At 53.1% G+C, this 19,607-nt stretch overlaps 1 protein-coding gene across 5 annotated transcripts; it reads right to left on the bottom strand.

Annotated features, from left to right (window-relative positions):
• Window positions 1–1,771: 1,771 nt before the first annotated feature.
• Window positions 1,772–19,580, bottom strand: ANKRD16 (ankyrin repeat domain 16). 5 transcript variants are annotated; one of them, XM_032687296.1, is made up of 9 exons: window positions 19,492–19,580; window positions 17,219–17,560; window positions 15,522–15,742; window positions 12,059–12,101; window positions 11,111–11,219; window positions 8,167–8,328; window positions 5,613–5,691; window positions 2,795–2,999; window positions 1,772–2,367 (listed from the first exon to the last, which is right to left on the bottom strand). In XM_032687296.1, exons 2-8 carry the CDS (start codon window positions 17,548–17,550, stop codon window positions 2,839–2,841), a joined length of 1,107 nt encoding a protein of 368 aa, XP_032543187.1. In that variant the 5' UTR covers window positions 17,551–17,560; window positions 19,492–19,580; the 3' UTR covers window positions 1,772–2,367; window positions 2,795–2,838. The 5 variants fall into 5 exon arrangements, 4 of the variants coding, with proteins under 4 accessions (XP_032543187.1, XP_032543190.1, XP_032543188.1 ...); XM_032687299.1 differs by having other exon boundaries at window positions 19,525–19,542; XM_032687297.1 differs by lacking the exon at window positions 19,492–19,580 and adding an exon at window positions 17,676–17,852.
• Between the last annotated feature and the right edge of the window lie 27 nt (window positions 19,581–19,607).

The raw sequence follows: 19,607 nt of genomic DNA, 5'->3' as shown, positions 1-19,607 counted from the left end.
CCCTGGATCAGCATCCCGGGGAGGGAGCACGTCCGCAGCGGGCACGGAAAAGGCGGAAAAGCTGCTTAAGGCTCCCGGGGACGTGGATTAGGAACCTTAAAACCTCTTAATTTGATCCTAGGGCTGCATTCCCTGCCTCTGCCAGGACTCTGGGAATGGTGGAGAGCCGGGTGACGCTCCCAAATCCCTCCTTGGAAATGAGCTGGACATTGGGAAGAGATGGATGAGGGGACGGATCCGTTGGAGACGCCTCGTTTCCGGTGGCCAAGCTGCAGGGAAAGGCTTCCTACCTCTTCCAATATCCATGGGGAAGATCCATGGGTGAAGGAACAGCCATTGCTCCGCACCTCCAGGAATTCTCGTTGGAAAACTCAGCTTGGGATGGGAGTGGAGGACTCAAGGGATGTCTGTGTGCAGCTGGAATGTTGGTGAGGATGAGCAGGAGGGTCTGGATGAGGAAGGAGAAGACGTGGCCCAGCACTTGGTGGTGTCCTCGAGCTCCTGGATCACGTCCACCAGGGACATCAGGACTGGGAGACAACCAGAGGGTGAATCCTTGGAACTCACAGAGGAGGGGAACAGGATGGGTGAGGAAATCACCACTAGCTCCTAAGAGGTAGGAAAAGGCACATCCCAAGGGGATACGTGGCCACCAACCTGAGGAAAGCCTGGGAGAAGTGATGGAGTCCCCATCCCTGGAGGGATTTAAGAAGAAGGTTGGAGTCCCCACCCCTGGAGGGATTTAAAGGAGAAGTGGTGGAATCCTCATCCCTGGAGGGATTTAAGGGACAATGTTGGAGTCTCCATCCCTGGAGGGATTTAAGGAGAATGTTGGAGTCCCCATCCCTGGAGAGATTTAAGGGAGAAGGTTGGAGTCTCAATCCCTGGAGGGATTTAAGGAGAAGGTTGGAGTCTCCATCCCTGGAGGGATTTAAGGGACGATGTTGGAGTCCCCATCCCTGGGGGGATTTAAGGGAGGAGTGGTGGAATCCCCATTTCTGGGGGGATTTAAGGGAGAATGTTGGAGTCTCCATGCCTGGAGGGATTTAAGGGAAAAGTGGTGGAATTCCCATCCCTGGAGGGATTTAAGGAGAAGGTTGGAGTCTCCATCCCTGGAGGGATTTAAGGGAGAAGGTTGGAGTCCCCATCCCTGGAGAGATTTAAGGAGAATGTTGGAGTCTCAATCCCCGTAGGGATTTAAGGGAGAATGTTGGAGTCTCAGTCCCTGGAGGGATTTAAGGGAAAAAGTTGGAGTCCCCATGCTTGGAGGGTTTTAAGGGAGAAGGTTGGAGTCCCCATGCTTGGAGGGATTTAAGGGAGAAGTGGTGGAATTCCAATCCCTGGAAGGATTTAAGGGAGAAGTGGTGGAGTCCCCATCCCTGGAGGGATTTAAGGAGAACGTTGGAGTCCCCACCCCTGGAGGGATTTAAGGGAAAAAGTTGGAGTCCCCATCCCTGGAGGGATTTCAGGGAGAAGGTTGGAGTTCCCATCCCTGGAGGAATTTAAAGGACACCTGGATGTGACACTTGGGGACATGGGTTGGTGGGACTTGGTTGTCCTCGCCCAGGTTTTCCAAGAGAAGCTGTGGCTGCCCCTGGATCCCTGGAAGTGTCCAAGGCCAGGTTGGAGCAACCTGGGATTCTGGAAGGTTGTCCCTGCCCATGGAACTGGATGATCCTTAAGGTCCTTTCCCACCCAAACCACAGATTTGGGAATGGGATTTGCACACACTGCATGGAGGCCAGGACCAGATTTATGGAATGATTTGGGATTTTTATAGGGATAAAAGCACTCCCTTGCCCAGCCAGGGGCTGATCCAGCTCCCACCACCCACCAGCACCTTCAGCAATAATTCCTTTTTCCTCCTGGGGAAGAATTTTTCCTCCTTCTCCATAGATGGAGAAACGAGACCACTCAACTCACTCCCTGCCTGATTTTCCACCTCTCCTACCCCAAAAAAGCAGAATCCCGTTGGTTTTCCCTCTTGGCATTAGGCACAAACACGGTTTCTATGGAATTTGCAATTCCAGCTCCTTTTTTTTTTCGGCCCGATCCAAAGACCCTCAATGTCATTGCCAGGCTGAGGTCCCACTATGGATTCCAGCAAGATTTGGGATCAGCTCTGGGATCCCAAAAGGTTGATGCAGCTTGAAGATTCCCTCTCCTTGTCCAAAGAGATGGCAATTAAAGGAATTTAGTGGAGAGCAGGTCCATGAAGGGCCATAAAACCCAACATTCCGGGTGGATCTTCTTCTTCGGGATGTCCACGGTGTGGGAATGTCCCAGCAGGAGCCAGGCAGGTCCCACGAGGTGGCATCTTCCTTGGATATTTCCCTGCAGGGAGCTGCACCAGGAGGAAGTTCAGCCCTGGAATTTGGGAGTGAAGGAAGAAAGAGCCGTAAATTTCCAAGGACGGGTCAGGAGCGGGACACAGTCATGGAATGGTTTGGGGTGGAAGAAACCTCAAAGATCCCCTCATTCCAACCCCTGCCATGGGCAGGGACACCTCCCACTATCCCAGGTTGCTCCAACCTGGCCTGGGAGACACTTCCAGGGATCCAGGGGCAGCCACAACTTCCCTGGAAAACCTGTGCCAGGGCCTCCCCACCCTCCCGGGGAAGAGCCCAGACCCATCACACCCGTGATCTTTTTGAGACAATCCCGTTTAATATTACATTTATTACATTCCCAAGTGCCAAGCTTGGCTCCTCCCCTCAATTCTGGGTGAAAATCCCACCACTTTAAACCGACATTTCCCTAAATCCGAACGCTGTTCCGTGACCACCGGACGTACCGCGCCGGCCGAAAATCCACCGGGCTCCTCCCGTTCCTCGTGTCTCACGTGGTGACCTGGGATTCCTGGAACACCTGGATGACCTCTGGCTTCCTGGCGAGCTGCTGGGCCAGCATTCCCGAGCCATCCGGAGTGTCCCGGAGCCCGGCACGGAGCAGGATCCGCGTGGCCTCCGCCTGCTGCCCGGCCACGGCTGCGTGCAGGGCTGGGAATGTGGGATGGGGTCATGGAATCAGGGAATGGCTCGGCTCAGAAGGGACCTCAAGGATCATCCAGTTCCAACCCCAACACCCTCCACTATCCCAGGTTGCTCCCAAGCCCCGTCCAACCTGGCCTGGGATGTTCCCAGGGATGGGAATCCCTGTGTTTCACCACCTTCCTTGTAAAAACTGTCTTCCTTTGATCTAATGTGCATCCTGATCCCCATGGATAATCCATGCAGTGCCAAATCGGGATGAGGAGCCTCCCAAGGACACAGGGACACTGATACAGGAAAGGTGCCAGGGAATGGGACACCAACAGGCACGAGGAGTCATGGAAAACATCCCAGGGCTGGATGAGTTCATCAGAGCTGGGATTTACTCCCTGAACTTGCCCTTGGACATTCCCAGCCATGGGAATCCCTGTGTTTCACCACCCTCATTGGAAAAGCTGTCTTCCTGTGATCCAATGTGCATCCTGATCCCCATGGATAATCCATGCAGGTGCCAAATCAGGATGAGGAGCTTCCCAAGGACACAGGGACACTGACACAGCATCCAACAGGCAGGAGGAGCCATGGAAAATATCCCAGGGCTGGATGAGCTTAGCAGAGCTGGGATTTACTCCCTGAACCTGCCCTTGGACGTTCCCAGGGATGGGAATCCCTGTGTTTCACCACCTTCCTTGTAAAAACTGTCTTCCTTTGATCTAATGTGCATCCTGATCCCCATGGATAATCCATGCAGTGCCAAATAGGGATGAGGAGCCTCCCAAGGACACAGGGACACTGATACAGGAAAGGTGCCAGGGAATGGGACACCAACAGGCACGAGGAGTCATGGAAAACATCCCAGGGCTGGATGAGCTCATCAGAGCTGGGATTTACTCCCTGAACTTGCCCTTGGACATTCCCAGCCATGGGAATCCCTGTTTCACCACCCTCATTGGAAAAGCTGTCTTCCTGTAATCCAATGTGCATCCTGATCCCCATGGTTAATCCATGCAGTGCCAAATCAGGATGAGGAGCTTCCCAAGGACACAGGGACACTGACACAGCATCCAACAGGCAGGAGGAGCCATGGAAAACATCCCAGGGCTGGATGAGCTCAGCAGAGCCGGGATTTACTCCCTGAACCTGCCCTTGGACGTTCCCAGGGATGGGAATCCCTGTGTTTCACCACCTTCCTTGTAAAAACTGTCTTCCTTTGATCTAATGTGCATCCTGATCCCCATGGATAATCCATGCAGTGCCAAATAGGGATGGGGAGCCTCCCAAGGACACAGGGACACAAACACAGGAAAGGTGCCAGGGAATGGGACACCAACAGGCACGAGGAGTCATGGAAAACATCCCAGGGCTGGATGAGCTCAGGAGAGCTGGGATTTACTCCCTGAACCTGCCCTTGGACATTCCCAGGGATGGGAATCCCTGTGTTTTACCACCTTCCTTCTGAAAACTGTCTTCCTTTGACCTAATGTGCATCCTGATCCCCATGGATAATCCATGCAGGTGCCAAATTGGGATGAGGAGCCTCCCAAGGACACAGGGACACAAACACAGGAAAGGTGCCAGGGAATGGGACACTCAACGGGCACAAAGAGCCATGGAAAACATCCCAGGGCTGGATGAGCTCAGGAGAGCTGGGATTTACTCCCTGAACCTGCCCTTGGATATTCCCAGGGATTCTTTGGATATTCCTCCCCGTGAAACTTGTGTTTCACCCCCCCTCATTGCAAATGATTTCTTCCTTCTATCTGATCTAATGTGCATCCTGATCCCCATGGATAATCCATGCAGGTGCCAAATCGGGATGAGGAGCTTCCCAAGGACACAGGGACACTGACACAGCATCCAACAGGCAGGAGGAGCCATGGAAAACATCCCAGGGCTGGATGAGCTCCGCGGAGCCGGGATTCCCTCCCGGAGGGGACAGATGGAGAGATGGCCCCAGGTGTTTTTAACCAAACCTGAGGACTGGTTAAAAGCTGCCAATTTTGGCAATTTTGGCTGGAACCATTTCTGTGGGTTTTGTTCCCGAGACAGAGATGCTGCTGCAGGAGCTGCCGGAGCCTCTCCCGCCGGGAATGCCGACTCCGGCATCGCTATGGCAACTCTATTTACGTCCCAGCCCCGTGTTATTATTTGCTCATGAGCCCATTTCTGGGCTGTTTGCTGGGAAATCGAGGCTGGAGAGCTCGTGGAAATCCCTGGATTCATCCACCCAACCCGCTCCAGGCGGGCTCGTTCCAGCCAAATTCCAGCGAGGCGGAGAATCGAAGCTCCGGAAAAGTCCAGTGGAAGAAAATTAAGGAGGTGGATAAAGAGAAACCCCTGGTTTGCATCTCTGTTCTTCTCCCAGGGAATATCTCTCTTCTTCCCCAAGGGAAAAGCCCACGAGCCAGAAGCACCGGGAATTTCAGCAAGGAGAAAATTAGTGAATGAAAACCGGGAAAAAACCAAAACCAAACCCTGTTTTCATGTCATGCTGCTCCCAGAGCCTTTGGTATCCATGGATTTGGGATCTCCCTGCGCGCTCCAGGGTGACCTGGAGGTTGGGATGCACTCATGGAAGCTCTGGGGGTCACGCAGAGGGGGAAGGAGCAGCTCCTTCCTTACCGGAACGGCTCTTCCCGTCCTGAGCCTGGAGATCGGCGCCGAGGGACAGCAGCGTCAGGATGGTGTGTCCGTGTCCTTCCTGCAGGGGAACAGGGAATTCGGGATCAGCTCTGATGATCCCTGACCTGGGAGGGCACGGATCTGCCCTGTCATGGTCAAATCTGAGGATACCAGGAGCTGCTCCAAGATCCTCTGGAGCTTGGAGCAGATGGAAGTTGTGGTTAGGTGCCTGTGGAAGTGCAGGTTGGATCCACAACACAGGAATTCCCCTGGCACAGCAGGAATGCTGCTGTTATCCCATGGGAATGGGCCAGAGAGGTGCCACCAGGCACCTTCATGGGATCACAGGATGGTTTGGGTGGGAAGGGACCTTAAAGCCCATCCAGTTCCTACCCCAGGGACACCTTCCACTATCCCAGGTTGCTCCAACCCGGCCTTGGACACTTCCAGGGATCCAGGGGCAGCCACAGCTTCTCTGGGAATTCCACTCCAGCCCCTCCCTTTCCTTCCCAGTATCCCATCTAGCCCTGCCCTCTGGCACTGGGAAGCCATTCCCTGTGTCCTGTCCCTCCACACCTTGTCCAAAGTCCCTTTCCAGCTTTCAATTCCAAATCCCTGTAACTCCCAGTTGCTCTTCCCAGGGTTATCTCAGCTCCAAGAGCTGTTGCTCACGTGGGCTGTGGATTTCCCAAAGGATTGCTCCAGGATTTGGGATGCCCTGTGAGATGACACAGCCAGCCATGACCCCCGGTGTCCTCCCTCCTTCCTCTGCCTGGAATTCCAGACTCCACAGGGAAAAACACAGCACAGCCCCCACCCTTCTCTCTCCATAAATAAATCCTGTCTCCCTAAATAACACACCTGATCCTGGAATTCTTCAATGCCATGAATTAGCCTCTGTTGTGCAGGATGAGAATGGAAAGCTCCTTTTTATCCCCACCACCTATTCTCTTCCCTTATTCCCACAGGATTCCATAGGATCTTCCCCGTGCCCAAGGCTCCCCTTTCCCTGCTGCATTTTCCATGGCTCCACTCCCTTTTCCACGGCCAAGACGTGGAGCCAGGAACTGCTTCAGCTGCCACAGGCTGGGCAGCAAATTGAGTAGAAAAAAAACCCCCATAATTCGATTTTCCCGTGTTTAATAAATGCCAAAAGAAAAGAAGGATAAAGGAAAGGAAAAAAAAAAACCACCCCAAAAGGAATGATGGTGTAAATCCAAAGTGACACCGAGCCCGGGCGAGGGGGAGAATCCCATCCAACCTTTCCCTAATGAGCCAGGACGGAGCTGGGATCTTCTCCAAGGCACATTGTATTCCCCAAAAACGTCCCCTTGGCAACCAGAAGGGTTTTCTGGGAGCAAGGAGGGAAAGGGGAGCCGGGAGAAAGGGCTCCTTTGTGGGGCTGGATCCCAGCTGCCAGCATTCCCAGGGAGGTTTTTATAGGATTGGGGGCACTGGGATGCTGCTTTATTCCCACTGCAAGTCTTGACTGGGCTGCAGGTTCGAGCCCAGGAGGTTTAAAATCCCGGGATCCGGGCAGGGATGTTCCCTGGCTGCCGGTTGCCAGCACGGCGTGGAGCGACAATTCCAGGCAGGAGGGAATCCTGGTCAGCAGGATTTCGGGATCTGCTTTGCAGGACTCGCAGCCCATCAGGCCCCGCTTCCCACGCAGCAGGAGGAGAAGGCTCTAAGGATTCTCACTGCCTGGAATTCAAAACAGCTCTGGAGTGAAGGACACAGATAAACTCCGGGAGCTCCCCCCGCCTTCCCATGTTGGGGCAGATCCTGCAACCCTCTGACAGCTGGACACACTCATGGAATCATGGAATGGCTTGGCTGGGAAGGGACCTCTAAAGGTTATCTGGTCCAACAGGAACATCCTTGATATCCCAGGTTGCTCCAGCCTGGCCTTGGAAACTCCCAGGGATCCAAGGGCAGCCACAGCTTCTCTGGGAAATCCACTCCAGTCCCTCCCCACCCTCCCAGCCAGGAATTCCTTCCCAATATCCCATCCATCCCTGCCCTCTGGCAGTGGGAAGCCATTCCCTGTGTCCTGTCCCTCCATGCCTTGTCCCCAGTCCCTCTCCAGCTCTCCTGGAGCCCCTTTAGGCCCTGCAAGGGGCTCTCAGCTCTCCCTGGAGCCTTCTCTTCTCCAAGGGAACATTCCCAGCTCTCCCAGCCTGGCTCCAGAGCAGAGGGGCTCCAGAATCATGGAATCCCAGGATTGTCTGGGTGGGAAGGGACCTTAAAAACCTCCAGTGCCACCCCTGCCATGGGCAGGGACACCTCCCACTATCCCAGCTTGCTCCAACCCGGCCTTGGACACTTCCAGGGATCCAGGGGCAGCCACAGCTTCTCTGGGAATTCCATTCCAGCCCCTCCCCACCCTCCCAGCCAGCAATTCCTTCCCAATATCCCATCTAACCCTGCCCAGAAAACAGGGAACGGGACTGCTCAGGAGCAGGTGGACAACTCCTCCCCCACCCAAACCAGGCTGTTTGAGGCACCTGGCAAAGGATCCCTTTTCCAAGGGATTCTGGGAACAGGGACCAACCTTGGCCGTGTAGTGCAGGGCCGGGATCCGCAGGGAAGTGGCTCTTCCATTGACATCCACCCCCAGCTCGGACACCAGGAACTGGATGGATCCATCCTGGGCTGTCACGGCTGCCCTGTGCAGGGCCTGAGCTCCCAGGGCATCCATGGCTGTGGGACAGGCCTGGAATTAAGGAAAGTCATGGAATTAATATACAGGGTATTCAGAGCCTGAGCTCCCAGGGCATCCATGGCTGTGGGACAGGCCTGGAATTAAGGAAAGTCATGGAATTAATACACAGGGCACTCAGAGCCTGAGCTCCCAGGAGATCCATGGCTGTGGGATAGGGCTGGAATTATGGAAAGTGATGGAATTAACACACAGGGCACTCAGAGCTGAGCTCCCAGGGCATCCATGGCTCTGGGATAGGGCTGGAATTATGGGAAGTTATGGAAGTGACACACAGGGAAGTCAGAGCCTGAGCTCCCAGGCTGTGGGACAGGCCTGGAATTAAGGAAAGTCATGGAATTAATATACAGGGTACTCAGAGCCTGAGCTCCCAGGAGATCCATGGCTGTGGGACAGGCATGGAATTATGGAAAGTCATGGAATTAACACACAGGTCACTCAGAGCTTGAGCTCCCAGGAGATCCATGGCTGTGAGATAGGGCTGGAATTATGGAAAGTCATGGAATTAACACACAGGGCACTCAGAGCTGAGCTCCCAGGGCATCCATGGCTCTGGGATAGGGCTGGAATTATGGAAAGTGATGGAATTAATACATAGGGCACTCAGAGCTGAGCTCCCAGGAGATCCATGGCTGTGAGATAGGGCTGGAATTAAGGAAAGTGATGGAATTAATACACAGGGAACTCAGAGCCTGAGCTCCCAGGGCATCCATGGCTGTGGGATACTCCTGGAATTATGGAAAGTTATGGAAGTGACACACAGGGAAGTCAGAGCCTGAGCTCCCAGGCTGTGGGACAGGCCTGGAATTAAGGAAAGTCATGGAATTAATATACAGGGTACTCAGAGCCTGAGCTCCCAGGAGATCCATGGCTGTGGGACAGGCATGGAATTATGGAAAGTCATGGAATTAACACACAGGGCACTCAGAGCTTGAGCTCCCAGGCGATCCATGGCTGTGGGACAGGCCTGGAATTAAGGAAAGTCATGGAATTAACACACAGGGCACTCAGAGCTTGAGCTCCCAGGAGATCCATGGCTGTGGGACAGGCATGGAATTATGGAAAGTGATGGAATTAACACACAGGGCACTCAGAGCCTGAGCTCCCAGGAGATCCATGGCTGTGGGATGGGGCTGGAATTATGGGAAGTCATGGAATTAATACACAGGGCACTCAGAGCTGAGCTCCCAGGGCATCCATGGCTGTGGGACAGGCCTGGAATTAAGGAAAGTCATGGAATTAATACACAGGGCACTCAGAGCCTGAGCTCCCAGGAGATCCATGGCTGTGGGATAGGGCTGGAATTATGGAAAGTGATGGAATTAACACACAGGGCACTCAGAGCTGAGCTCCCAGGGCATCCATGGCTGTGGGATAGGGCTGGAATTATGGAAAGTGATGGAATTAATACATAGGGCACTCAGAGCTGAGCTCCCAGGAGATCCATGGCTGTAGGATAGGGCTGGAATTATGGCAAATCATGGAATTAATACACAGGGCACTCAGAGCTGAGCTCCCAGGGCATCCATGGCTGTGGGATAGGGCTGGAATTATGGGAAGTCATGGATTTAACACACAGTGCACTCATCCCCAATTTCTCAAGGGCTGGTGGTGACTCAAGGCTTTATAAAACCCAGGAGGCACCAACCCTTCCAGTGATCCCAGTGCTGCTCCATGGCCAAGGTTAACTGAGGGAATTAAACCAACTCTCCCACCTTCAGAGCCCGAAATGTGAGACTGAAACCATCAGGGAACATCCCAATCCCATGGGAATGAGCCCTGAGGGGGCCCCAGCTGGCTCAGATGGCTCAGCAATCAATAAATGATCAATAAATAATGCAGGGGGCTGGCTCCTGCCACCAACAAATGATCAATAAATAATGCAGGGGGCTGGCAGAGAAGCTGTGGCTGCCCCTGGATCCCTGGAAGTGTCCAAGGCCAGGTTGGAGCAGCCTGGGATAGTGGGAAGTGTTGGGGTTGGAACTGGATGATCTTTAGGGTTCCTTCCATCCCAAACCATTCCATGATCTCCCATCTCTCCCAGCTCAGGGGTGTTTGTTCCTCAGCTCTAAGAATTGACTCTCAAACTGGTTTTTCCCTCTGGTGACAAACCCAAAGGAACTGGGGCCTCTTTGTTCTCCCTGTTTGCTCAGAGAGGATTTGATCCCTGGCTCTGCCCAGTGCAGGAGTTCCTTCCCTGCCAGGAGCAGAGATTCCATGGATTGATATTTCTCTCAGTGCCTGAACAGTGCTGGGGGACATGTCAAGACAATAAACATGGTTTTTAGTCATTTGGATACCCAACAAAGCCCAAAAGGCTTCAGAGAAGCTTTTCAAGATCTCCTGGGCTTGGCCATCTCGAGATTCCAAGACGGATTTCAGGCAACCTCTGGCCCCTTCTCTCTGTGCTGGGCAGCACCCAAGGGGCAAAGCTTGTTGCCCAGAGAAGCTGTGGCTGCCCCTGGATCCCTGGAAGTGTCCAAGGCCAGGTTGGAGCAACCTGGGATAGTGGAATGTGTTGGGCTTGGACCTGGATGATCTTTAAGGTCTCTCCAACCCAAACCATCCCAGGATTCCACAATTCCTGCTCCAGGGTGAGATCCTCACCTGGATCCGAGTCCTGGTGACCTTGCTCACCTCCAAGGGGAATCTCCCTTTTTATACAATCCCTTTTCTTTACAATCTGGGAATTTTCTTCTTTACGACACAAATTTTCCTTCTTCCCTGTCCTGGCAGCTCCTGGAAGGGGCAGGAGAGGGTTTTTTTGGGCACCTACCTGGTGTTTTTCCAGGAGCATCCGGGCGATGTCGAGGTGCCCGTTCTGGATTGCATCCATGAAGGGAGTGACTCCACACTTGTCCCTGCTGTCAGGTAGGTAGTGGCACCTGGGAGAGGAGCAAAAAAGCAAGGACAGAGCTGTTGGCAGCAATAAAATCCTCATGGAAAGAGGCCATCAACACTGGGATCAAAAATGGAACATACAAACCCTGCTGGATAAACCTGTCTCGGTGTTTTAGGACCTGGGGGGGGGGGGTTGGGGGTCAGAGATTTGGGCAAGCCAGGCTTCTGCAGATGATTTATAATTCCCTTTCCTCCATGCCCAGAGGGTCTCCAGGATGGGCAAGGTGTGCCCCCTGGAAGCAGGGAAAAAGCTCGGATCCTCATGTAATGATGTGGGAAAAAATCAGAGCCCAGAGATCTCATTGAGAAGAGAAAACTGAATTAAAGCTGAATTAAGCCTGGCTCAAACCACAGAGCTGGGCCGAGCACGGCCAGGTATTAACAAGGCTGGGCTTAGCTGCAATTCCCAGGGAAAGGGAACAGCGTCAGGCATGACTGGGCTGATTTAAAGCCACTCCACAGCCCAAAAACAAAAGATAAGCCCAGCCTAGCAAAGCTGCACCCCCGGCACTGAGCCGCCAGAAATCCCGCCGCGTTGTTGTTGCCCATCCGGCCTCGGGAATGAATCAGCAGGGAAAAGAAAGGCCGGGTTACATAACTGGGGGTTGTGTCACAGCCGTGGCAGCACATCCAGGGAGAGCCCTTGTCCCCCAGCCCACCCCCCATCCCCAAGCCAGCCGGGAAAAACCTGGAGCGCGGGGAGAGAGCGCCGGGATCGCGGCTGCTTCCCCAGTGGAAGCGGCACAAGTGGCCCTTTGTGTCCCCCCCAGCCCGGCAGAGGGTGGGAGGAGGGGGAGGAAAAAGCTGGGAAGAGCCTGCTTACCGCTCCAGGAGCAGCTCCACGACCCGGGAACAGCCGTGCATGGCTGGGAGAGAGAGGGAATACACGGATCAGTGGTGTTTTCACGGATCAGTGGTGTTTTCATGGCACCCACCCCTCACCGGTGATCAGGGTTCTGACCCTTCCGGCTCGGTCGTGGATCAGGGAAAGGGCTCCAAGAGGCTGGGAATTGGGAGTTTTTCACTTGGTTCTTTTGGTTGTAATTAAAAGAAGCCTTTCCTTTCCTGGATCTCCCAGGGAAACGGGAGATAAAGCAGGGGAAAAGATACGACACAGGCGCTGTTTGGCTCTACCTGCAGTAGATTGAACCGAATTAAACCGGCACAAAGAGCCTCTTCTCCCAAGGATCTGTCGATTCCCGAAGGGAAATTCCAGGGAGAAGCAGAAGGGACACAAAGCAGGGAGCTGGGGGAAGAGCTGGGGTGGCACATCCACCCCTCCTCAGCCACTCCCATCCCATCATCCTAAGGAAGGATCCTCACCCAGGCACCGGCTCAGAGGGAAAAACAACAACAGCAGGGGGAGGATTTGAACACCCTGCCCTGAAATATTCCCGGTTCATTCCCATTTTTTAAACATTTCCCATCACACAGCCTTGATCTGGCTTTTGTTGTTGTTGTTGTTGTTGTTGTTGGTTTTCCCTGTAGGTCATTTTGTAAAACAAATGGAATATATTAAGGAAAATAATAATAATAATAATAATAATATCAAAGCAAGCCTGGAGCTGCTCCATCAGGAGATGGGAAAAGGGCTCCCGGGAAATGTGTGTTACCAGGAACAACCTTCAGATGCTCCTTGAAATCCCAATCCCATCCTCCCAGGTTTTGGCTCTTCTGAGCCCTGAGCTGATGGAAACACAGGCTGGGAATTTTAAGGGATTTTTGAATGGATTGGCTTTTAAAAAAAAATCCAATTTAAAAAAACTCCATCCTTTGCCAGCAGCAGGAAAAGCTGCCACGCTCAGATCCTGCCGAATTCCACCTCCTCTCATTCCACCTTCCCTCAGGCTATGGATATAGGAAGCAGCAAAAGCTTAAGGAATCAACCCCAGGGGAGGAAAATGATCCAAGGATAAGTGTGCCAGGGAGCCAGCTGGACTGGCCACGGGGTCAGTGAGCTCATATCCACACCCTTGGGATGGGAACTCATGGACATGGGAGTTTGTCTTGATGTGATTGCCCCTGGCAGCTCCAGCCCCTCCATCCCTGTGGATTTCCACTGGGATTGGGGTGGGGAGGGAAATGGGGATATTGGTACCTCCTGGAGCAGCTGCCTCTGGAATCATCCTGGTTTAAGTTATACTGGGGGATGTGGTGGTTTAAGCAGCTCCAGCCATTCCCACTTCCCAGTTGCTCCCACACCTGGATCAGCAAAAGACCAGGAATCAACCCAAAATCATGGATATGTGGCTTTTCCACAGGGAAGTCAGACAGAGGAGACAACACAGAGGAGGAGACACCTCTTTGGAGCAGGAGAACTGGGTGCTGTATCCCAGTGTTGTCTGTATTCCCATATCCCAAGTGCTATGAGGGAGGAGACTTCCAGCTCCACGTCAAAAATTCCTCCTTTCCCACAGGATATCCTCACCCTGCTCCCAATCCTTTCCCCAAATCCCACCCCAACACCCAGCTCTCTGAGAGGGAGCTGCCAACTCCAGGGAAACACAAAACCTGGGATGGGGCCGGGATAGGAAAACACACCCAAAAAAAAAAATCAGAATCTGTCGTTTCCCACTCGGGGAAAGCCTGAAACAAACAACTCATTCCCTTCTTTTTTCATTCCCAAGGACTCCAGGTGCAGTTGGTGCCCAAGGGCTGGAATTGTCAGTGCTGATGGAGCAGAGTGTGACGGAGCAAGGGCTGGAAAAGGAATGGGAATGACAGGAAAGGAGCCCATTAATTACAGCACAGCAAGGGAGGGGGCTCACAACACCTCAGGTCTTTCCAGAGAGTCAATCCCTATTAAATTCTTTGGGAAAGGAGTTTGGGGCAGCCAAAGCTCATCTCTCCTGTGGAGATGTTGGAATATGCAGCCAAATCCCACTTGGGATGGGGGTTGTGTCCTTCTGCTCCCCACAAACCTGGGGATGGATGTGGATCCCTCAACAAGGTCATTCCCTGGATATTTCCTTTTATATATCCTTTGAAAGCAAGGAAAAGGACAGGGAATGGGAATTGGGCATGGTGGGCTCCAACTCCAACAGCTCCTGTGTATTCCCAGCAGGGATGATCCCTCCCCTTTGCAGAAGGGAACTCTGGATATCTCACCATGGGATAATTCCTTCTTAAGAGCGAGGTGAGAACAGTAAAACCTCAAATCCATGACTGCAATCATGGAATCATTTGGCTTGGAAAAGAGCTCCGAGGTCACGGAGTCCCAGCTGTCCCCCAGCACTGCCACAGCCACCACAAATCCACCTCCCCAAGTGCCACATCCACAGGGATTTAAAATCCCTCCAGGGATGGGGACACCACCACTGCCCTGGGCAGCCCCTTCCAATGTTTAACCGCCCTTTCCAGGAAGGAATTTTCCCAATATCCAACTTAGGCCTCACCTGGAGCAGCTTGAGGCCTCTGAGGACACTATAACTGATCAGAGGAGAGCTGAGAGCCCCTTGCAGGGCCTAAAGGGGCTCCAGGAGAGCTGGAGAGGGACTGGGGACAAGGGATGGAGGGACAGGACACAGGGAATGGTTTCCCAGTGCCAGAGGGCAGGGAGAGATGGGATATTGGGAAGGAATTGCTGGCTGGGAGGGTGGGGAGGGGCTGGAATGGATTTCCCAGAGAAGCTGTGGCTGCCCCTGGATCCCTGGAAGTGTACAAGGCCTGGTTGGAGCAACCTGGACTAGTGGGAGGTGTCCCTGCCCATGCCGGGGGGGGGCACTGGAGGTCCTTAAGGTCCCTTCCCACCCAGACAATCCTGGGATTCCATGGTTCTGGAGCCCCTCTGCTCTGGAGCCAGGCTGAGAGAACTGAGAATGTTCCCCTGGAGAAGAGAAGGCTCCAGGGAGAGCTGAGAGCCCCTTGCAGGGCCTAAAGGGGCTCCAGGAGAGCTGGAGAGGGATTTGGGACAAGGGATGGAGGGACAGGACACAGGGAATGGCTTCCCAGTGCCATCAACAGGCAAATCCTTGGATTTTCCCAAGGGCAATTCACAGCTTTGCACACCTGCAAGGAAAAGTGTGCTGGGAGGTATTCCAAGATGTGGGAGCTTGGATATATCCATGACAGGGAGGCAGAGATGGACACCTCGTTCCAAGGAGGCCAAAGCCAGTGGAGGATCTCCTGGGAGGGATCCACCACTGTTTCCCTGTGGTTTTGCTTCTCCAAAATCCACCCAAGCTGCAACAACATCCCTTTTTTTCCCCTGGAACAACATCCCTCCTCCCAGGAGCAACATCCCTTTCCCATTCTCCCAGCTGCTTCCAAGGGGTCCCCCCCTTTACCTGCCGTGTGCAGGGGTGTCCTCCTGATGGTGCTCTCCGTGTCCCAGATCCCTGGGGACACATCCAGGAGGTACCGGAGCACCTCGGGATGCCCCTCCCTGCTGGCAATGTGGAAGCAATTCCAGCCATCCTTATTCCTCAGCAGCGGGTTGGCTCCGTGCTCCACCAGGGATCTGATCACCTCCAGGTTTTTCCTGGTGCAAGCCATCATGAGGGGAGTCCTGGAAAGGAAATCCGGGATTCGAATCGATGGGATAACCCGGGAGACAGGGAGGAACAGGCCTGATGTCCCACCTGGATCCAGGGGATTTTACAGCACTGGTTTTCCATGCAGGGAATACAGAGTGCAGCTCCTTTTCCACACAATCCCTCAGAGCACTGAGGCTTTTTCCAAAGGTTAGGGAGCACCCAGATCCCGGTTTTTAAATCCATGGATGGATGGGAGGGCACTGTGGGCCTGTGACACAAATCCAGGCACAGGCAGCTCATGGAATCTCGGCCTCCCTCTGCTCCCCCTGATGTCAGATCCAGGCTGGCACAGCCTCAATTCCCAGCACTGGAATGCTGCCTTTTGGAATTGCGTCAGTTCAGCTCTAAAGGAGCTTCCCGGGCTTGGATTTGGGAGGAATAATTTATAACTTTTAGGAGAAACAGGGGGAAATCAGTGATAAAGCTGGAATTTATCCCAAAAAGACATGGGATCCTGGGCTGATCCCACAGTGTGGGCAGCAGGAGAGGGAGGGATTTCCCCTCTTTGCCCTGCTCAGGTGAGATCCCACATGGAATTCAGGTCTGGGGTCCTCAACAGCAGAAGGATGTGGAGCTGCTGGAGCAAATCCAGAGATGCTCCAAGGGCTGGAGCCCCTCTGCTCTGGAGTTAGGCTGGGAGAGCTGGGAATGTTCATCCTGGAGAAGAGAAGGCTCCAGGGAGAGCTGAGAGCCCCTTGCAGGGCCTAAAGGGGCTCCAGGAGAGCTGGAGAGGGACTGGGGACAAGGCACGGAGGGACAGGACACAGGGAATGGCTTCCCAGTGCCAGAGGGCAAATGGGATATTGGGAAGGAATTGCTGGCTGGGAGGGTGAGGAGGGGCTGGAATGAATCTCCCAGAGAAGCTGTGGCTGCCCCTGGATCCCTGGGAGTGTCCAAGGCCGGGTTGGAGCAACCTGGGATAGTGGGAGGTGTCCCTGCCCGTGGCAGGGGTGGCACTGGAGGTTTTTAAAGTCCCTTCCCACCCAGACAATCTTGGGATTCCATGATTCTGGAGCCCCTCTGCTCTGGAGCCAGGCTGGGAGAGCTGGGAATGTTCCCCTGGAGAAGAGAAGGCTCCAGGGAGACCTTTAGAGCCCCTTGCAGGGCCTAAAGGGGCTCCAGGAGAGCTGGAGAGGGACTGGGGACAAGGCCTGGAGGGACAGGACACAGGGAATGGCTTCCCACTGCCAGAGGGCAGGGAGAGATGGGATATTGGGAAGGCTGGGAGGGTGGGGAGGGGCTGGAATGGATTTCCCAGAGAAGCTGTGGCTGCCCCCGGATCACTGGAAGTGTCCAAGGCCAGGTTGGATCAACCTGGGATAGTGGAAGGCGTCGGGGTCGGAACTGGAGGTTCAGGATCCCTTCAAGGTCCCTTCCCACCCAAACCATTCCACGATTCCACCTTCCCCACCCCAGAAATCCCCGGTGCCCCAGAATCCCAGACCCACCAGTCGCCCTTCTTCAGGCAGTCCACGCTGGCCCCGCGCTCCAGGAGGAAGGACACGCATTCCCCGTGCCCCATGGAAGCCGCCTCATGGATGGGCCTCTTGTAGTCCCCGTTGGCTGCCTCCACGTCCATCCCGAGCTCCCGCACCAGGAATTCCAGCACGTCCCTGTGTCCCAGCCGCGCCGCGTGGTGCAGCAGGGTGTCCCCCAGGCGACCCCAGCGCCGGCTCCTTGCCTCTGGAATGTCCTCTGGATGCAGCTCGTCCCTCAGGAGATCCAGCCTCCCCTCCTGCACCAGCCGCAGGAGCCGCCGCGGCCTCTCCCGCTCCGCCATGGAGCCGGCGCTGAGGGAAAACAGGGGGAAAATCGGGATTAGCGGGGAAAAGGGAGGGATGTTCCGGGGGTTGGGATGAGCGGGAATGAGGTTTTCCCTCAGGGAAAGCAGGACTTGGCCTCTGCCTTCAGGAATCTCCTGGAAAACAGGGATTTCCTTTCTCCCAAGGAAGTCCACAAAATGGCGTCTCCCTCAGGAGAACTAAAATTTTCCTTCTCCCTCAGGAGAACTAAAATTTTCCTTCTCCCTCAGGAGAACTAAAATTTTCCTTCTCCCTCAGGAGAACTAAAATTTTCCTTCTCCCTCAGGAGAACTAAAATTTTCCTTCTCCCTCAGGAGAACTAAATTTTCCTTCTCCCTCAGGAGAACTAAAATTTTCCTTCTCCCTCAGGAGAACTAAAATTTTCCTTCTCCCTCAGGAGAACTAAAATTTTCCTTCTCCCTCAGGAGAACTAAAATTTTCCTTCTCCCTCAGGAGAACTAAAATTTTCCTTCTCCCTCAGGAGAACTAAAATTTTCCTTCTCCCTCAGGATAATTAAAATTTTCCTTCTCCCTCAGGATAACCAGGAATTTCCTTCTCCCTCAGGATAATAAAAAATTCTCTTTTCTCACAGGTTAACCAGAAGTTTCCTCCTCCCTCAGGATAATTAAAAGTTTCCTTTTCCCTCAGGATAATTAAAATTTTATTTCTCCCTCAGGATAATTAAAACCTTCCTTCTCCCTCAGGATAAGTAAAAATTCCCTTTTCCTTCAGGATAACCAGAAGTTTCCTCCTCCCTCAGGATAACCAGGAATTTCCTTCTCCCTCAAGGTAATTAAAATTTTCCGTCTCCCTCAGGATAAGTAAAAATTCCCTTTTCCCTCAGGATAACAAGAAATTTCCTTCTATCTCAGGATAATTAAAATTTGCCTTTTCCCTCAGGCTTCTGCCTCTGGAAAAAAAAAACACCAGAAATTTCCTCTTCCCACTGGGAAAAAAAGAAAATGTCTTTTTCCCACTGGAAAAACAGAAACTGGAAAAAGAAAGTTAATTTTCCATGGGAGAAGTTCTTTTCCCTCATGAAAACCAGGAAGGGGCCTCTTCCTCAGGAAAAATTTCCTTTTCCAGCAGGAAAAATGGAAACCAAACTTTCCCTCCAGAAAACCAGAAACTCCCTTTTCCTCAGGAAAACCAGGAACCTGCCTCCTCCTCAGGAAAAACACATATTCCTCTTTTTTTTCCCCAGGAAAAACAGGCAATTCCTTTTCATTCAGGAAAACCAAGAACCTGCCTCTTCCTCCAGAAAATCTGGAATTCCTCTTCTTCCCTCAGGAGTTGTCACAAAATGGATCATCCTTTAGGAAAAGGAGAAATTTCCTTTTCCTTCAGAAAAACCTGGAATTTTTGAAAACCAGGAACTTCCTTTTTCCCTTGGAAAAACAAGGAAATAGCCACTCCCTCGGGAAAAACAGGATTCTCCTTTTCCACCTGGAAAACCTGGAATCAGCATCTCCCTCAGGAAAAACAGGAATTTACTCTTCCCCCAGGAGAATTAGAAAGCAGCCTCTCCCTGTGGAAACACAGACATTCCCATTCCCCTCAGGAAAACTAGAAAATTCCCTCTTCCTCTTAGGAAAACCAGAAAACAGTTGGAAATCCAGGGATTTCCCTTTCCCTCGGGAAGACAGAAATTTTCCTTCTTTCTTCTGGAAAATTAACAATCTCCTCCCTCTGGGCAACCAGACACCAGCGCCTCCTCCAGGAAAAGCTGTAATTCCCTGTTCCCTGCAAAAAAAAAAAAAAATTAAAAAAATTCCCTTTTCCCTTCAAAAAAACGGGAGAAATTCCTTTTCCCTCAGGGAGAGCGCGAATTCCCTTTATCCCGCGGGAATCTCGGGATCAGGCGGCTCCCTCAGGGTGGGGATCCCCCCCAGATTTCCCCCCTTTTCCTCATTCCCACCCCACGGGATCATTCCCGGCTTTTCCAACCCACCCGCGCTCCTTAGTGACGTAACACCGGCGACGTGACGTCACCGCGGGGCCCCGCGAGAAACCTCCTCATCCCCGCCCTAACCC

This window comes from Chiroxiphia lanceolata, chromosome 5, assembly GCF_009829145.1.
Source record: "Chiroxiphia lanceolata isolate bChiLan1 chromosome 5, bChiLan1.pri, whole genome shotgun sequence".
Lineage (NCBI taxonomy): Eukaryota > Metazoa > Chordata > Aves > Passeriformes > Pipridae > Chiroxiphia > Chiroxiphia lanceolata.
Note: the sequence above shows the minus strand (reverse complement) of the source record. Positions and strands in the feature narration are given on the sequence as shown.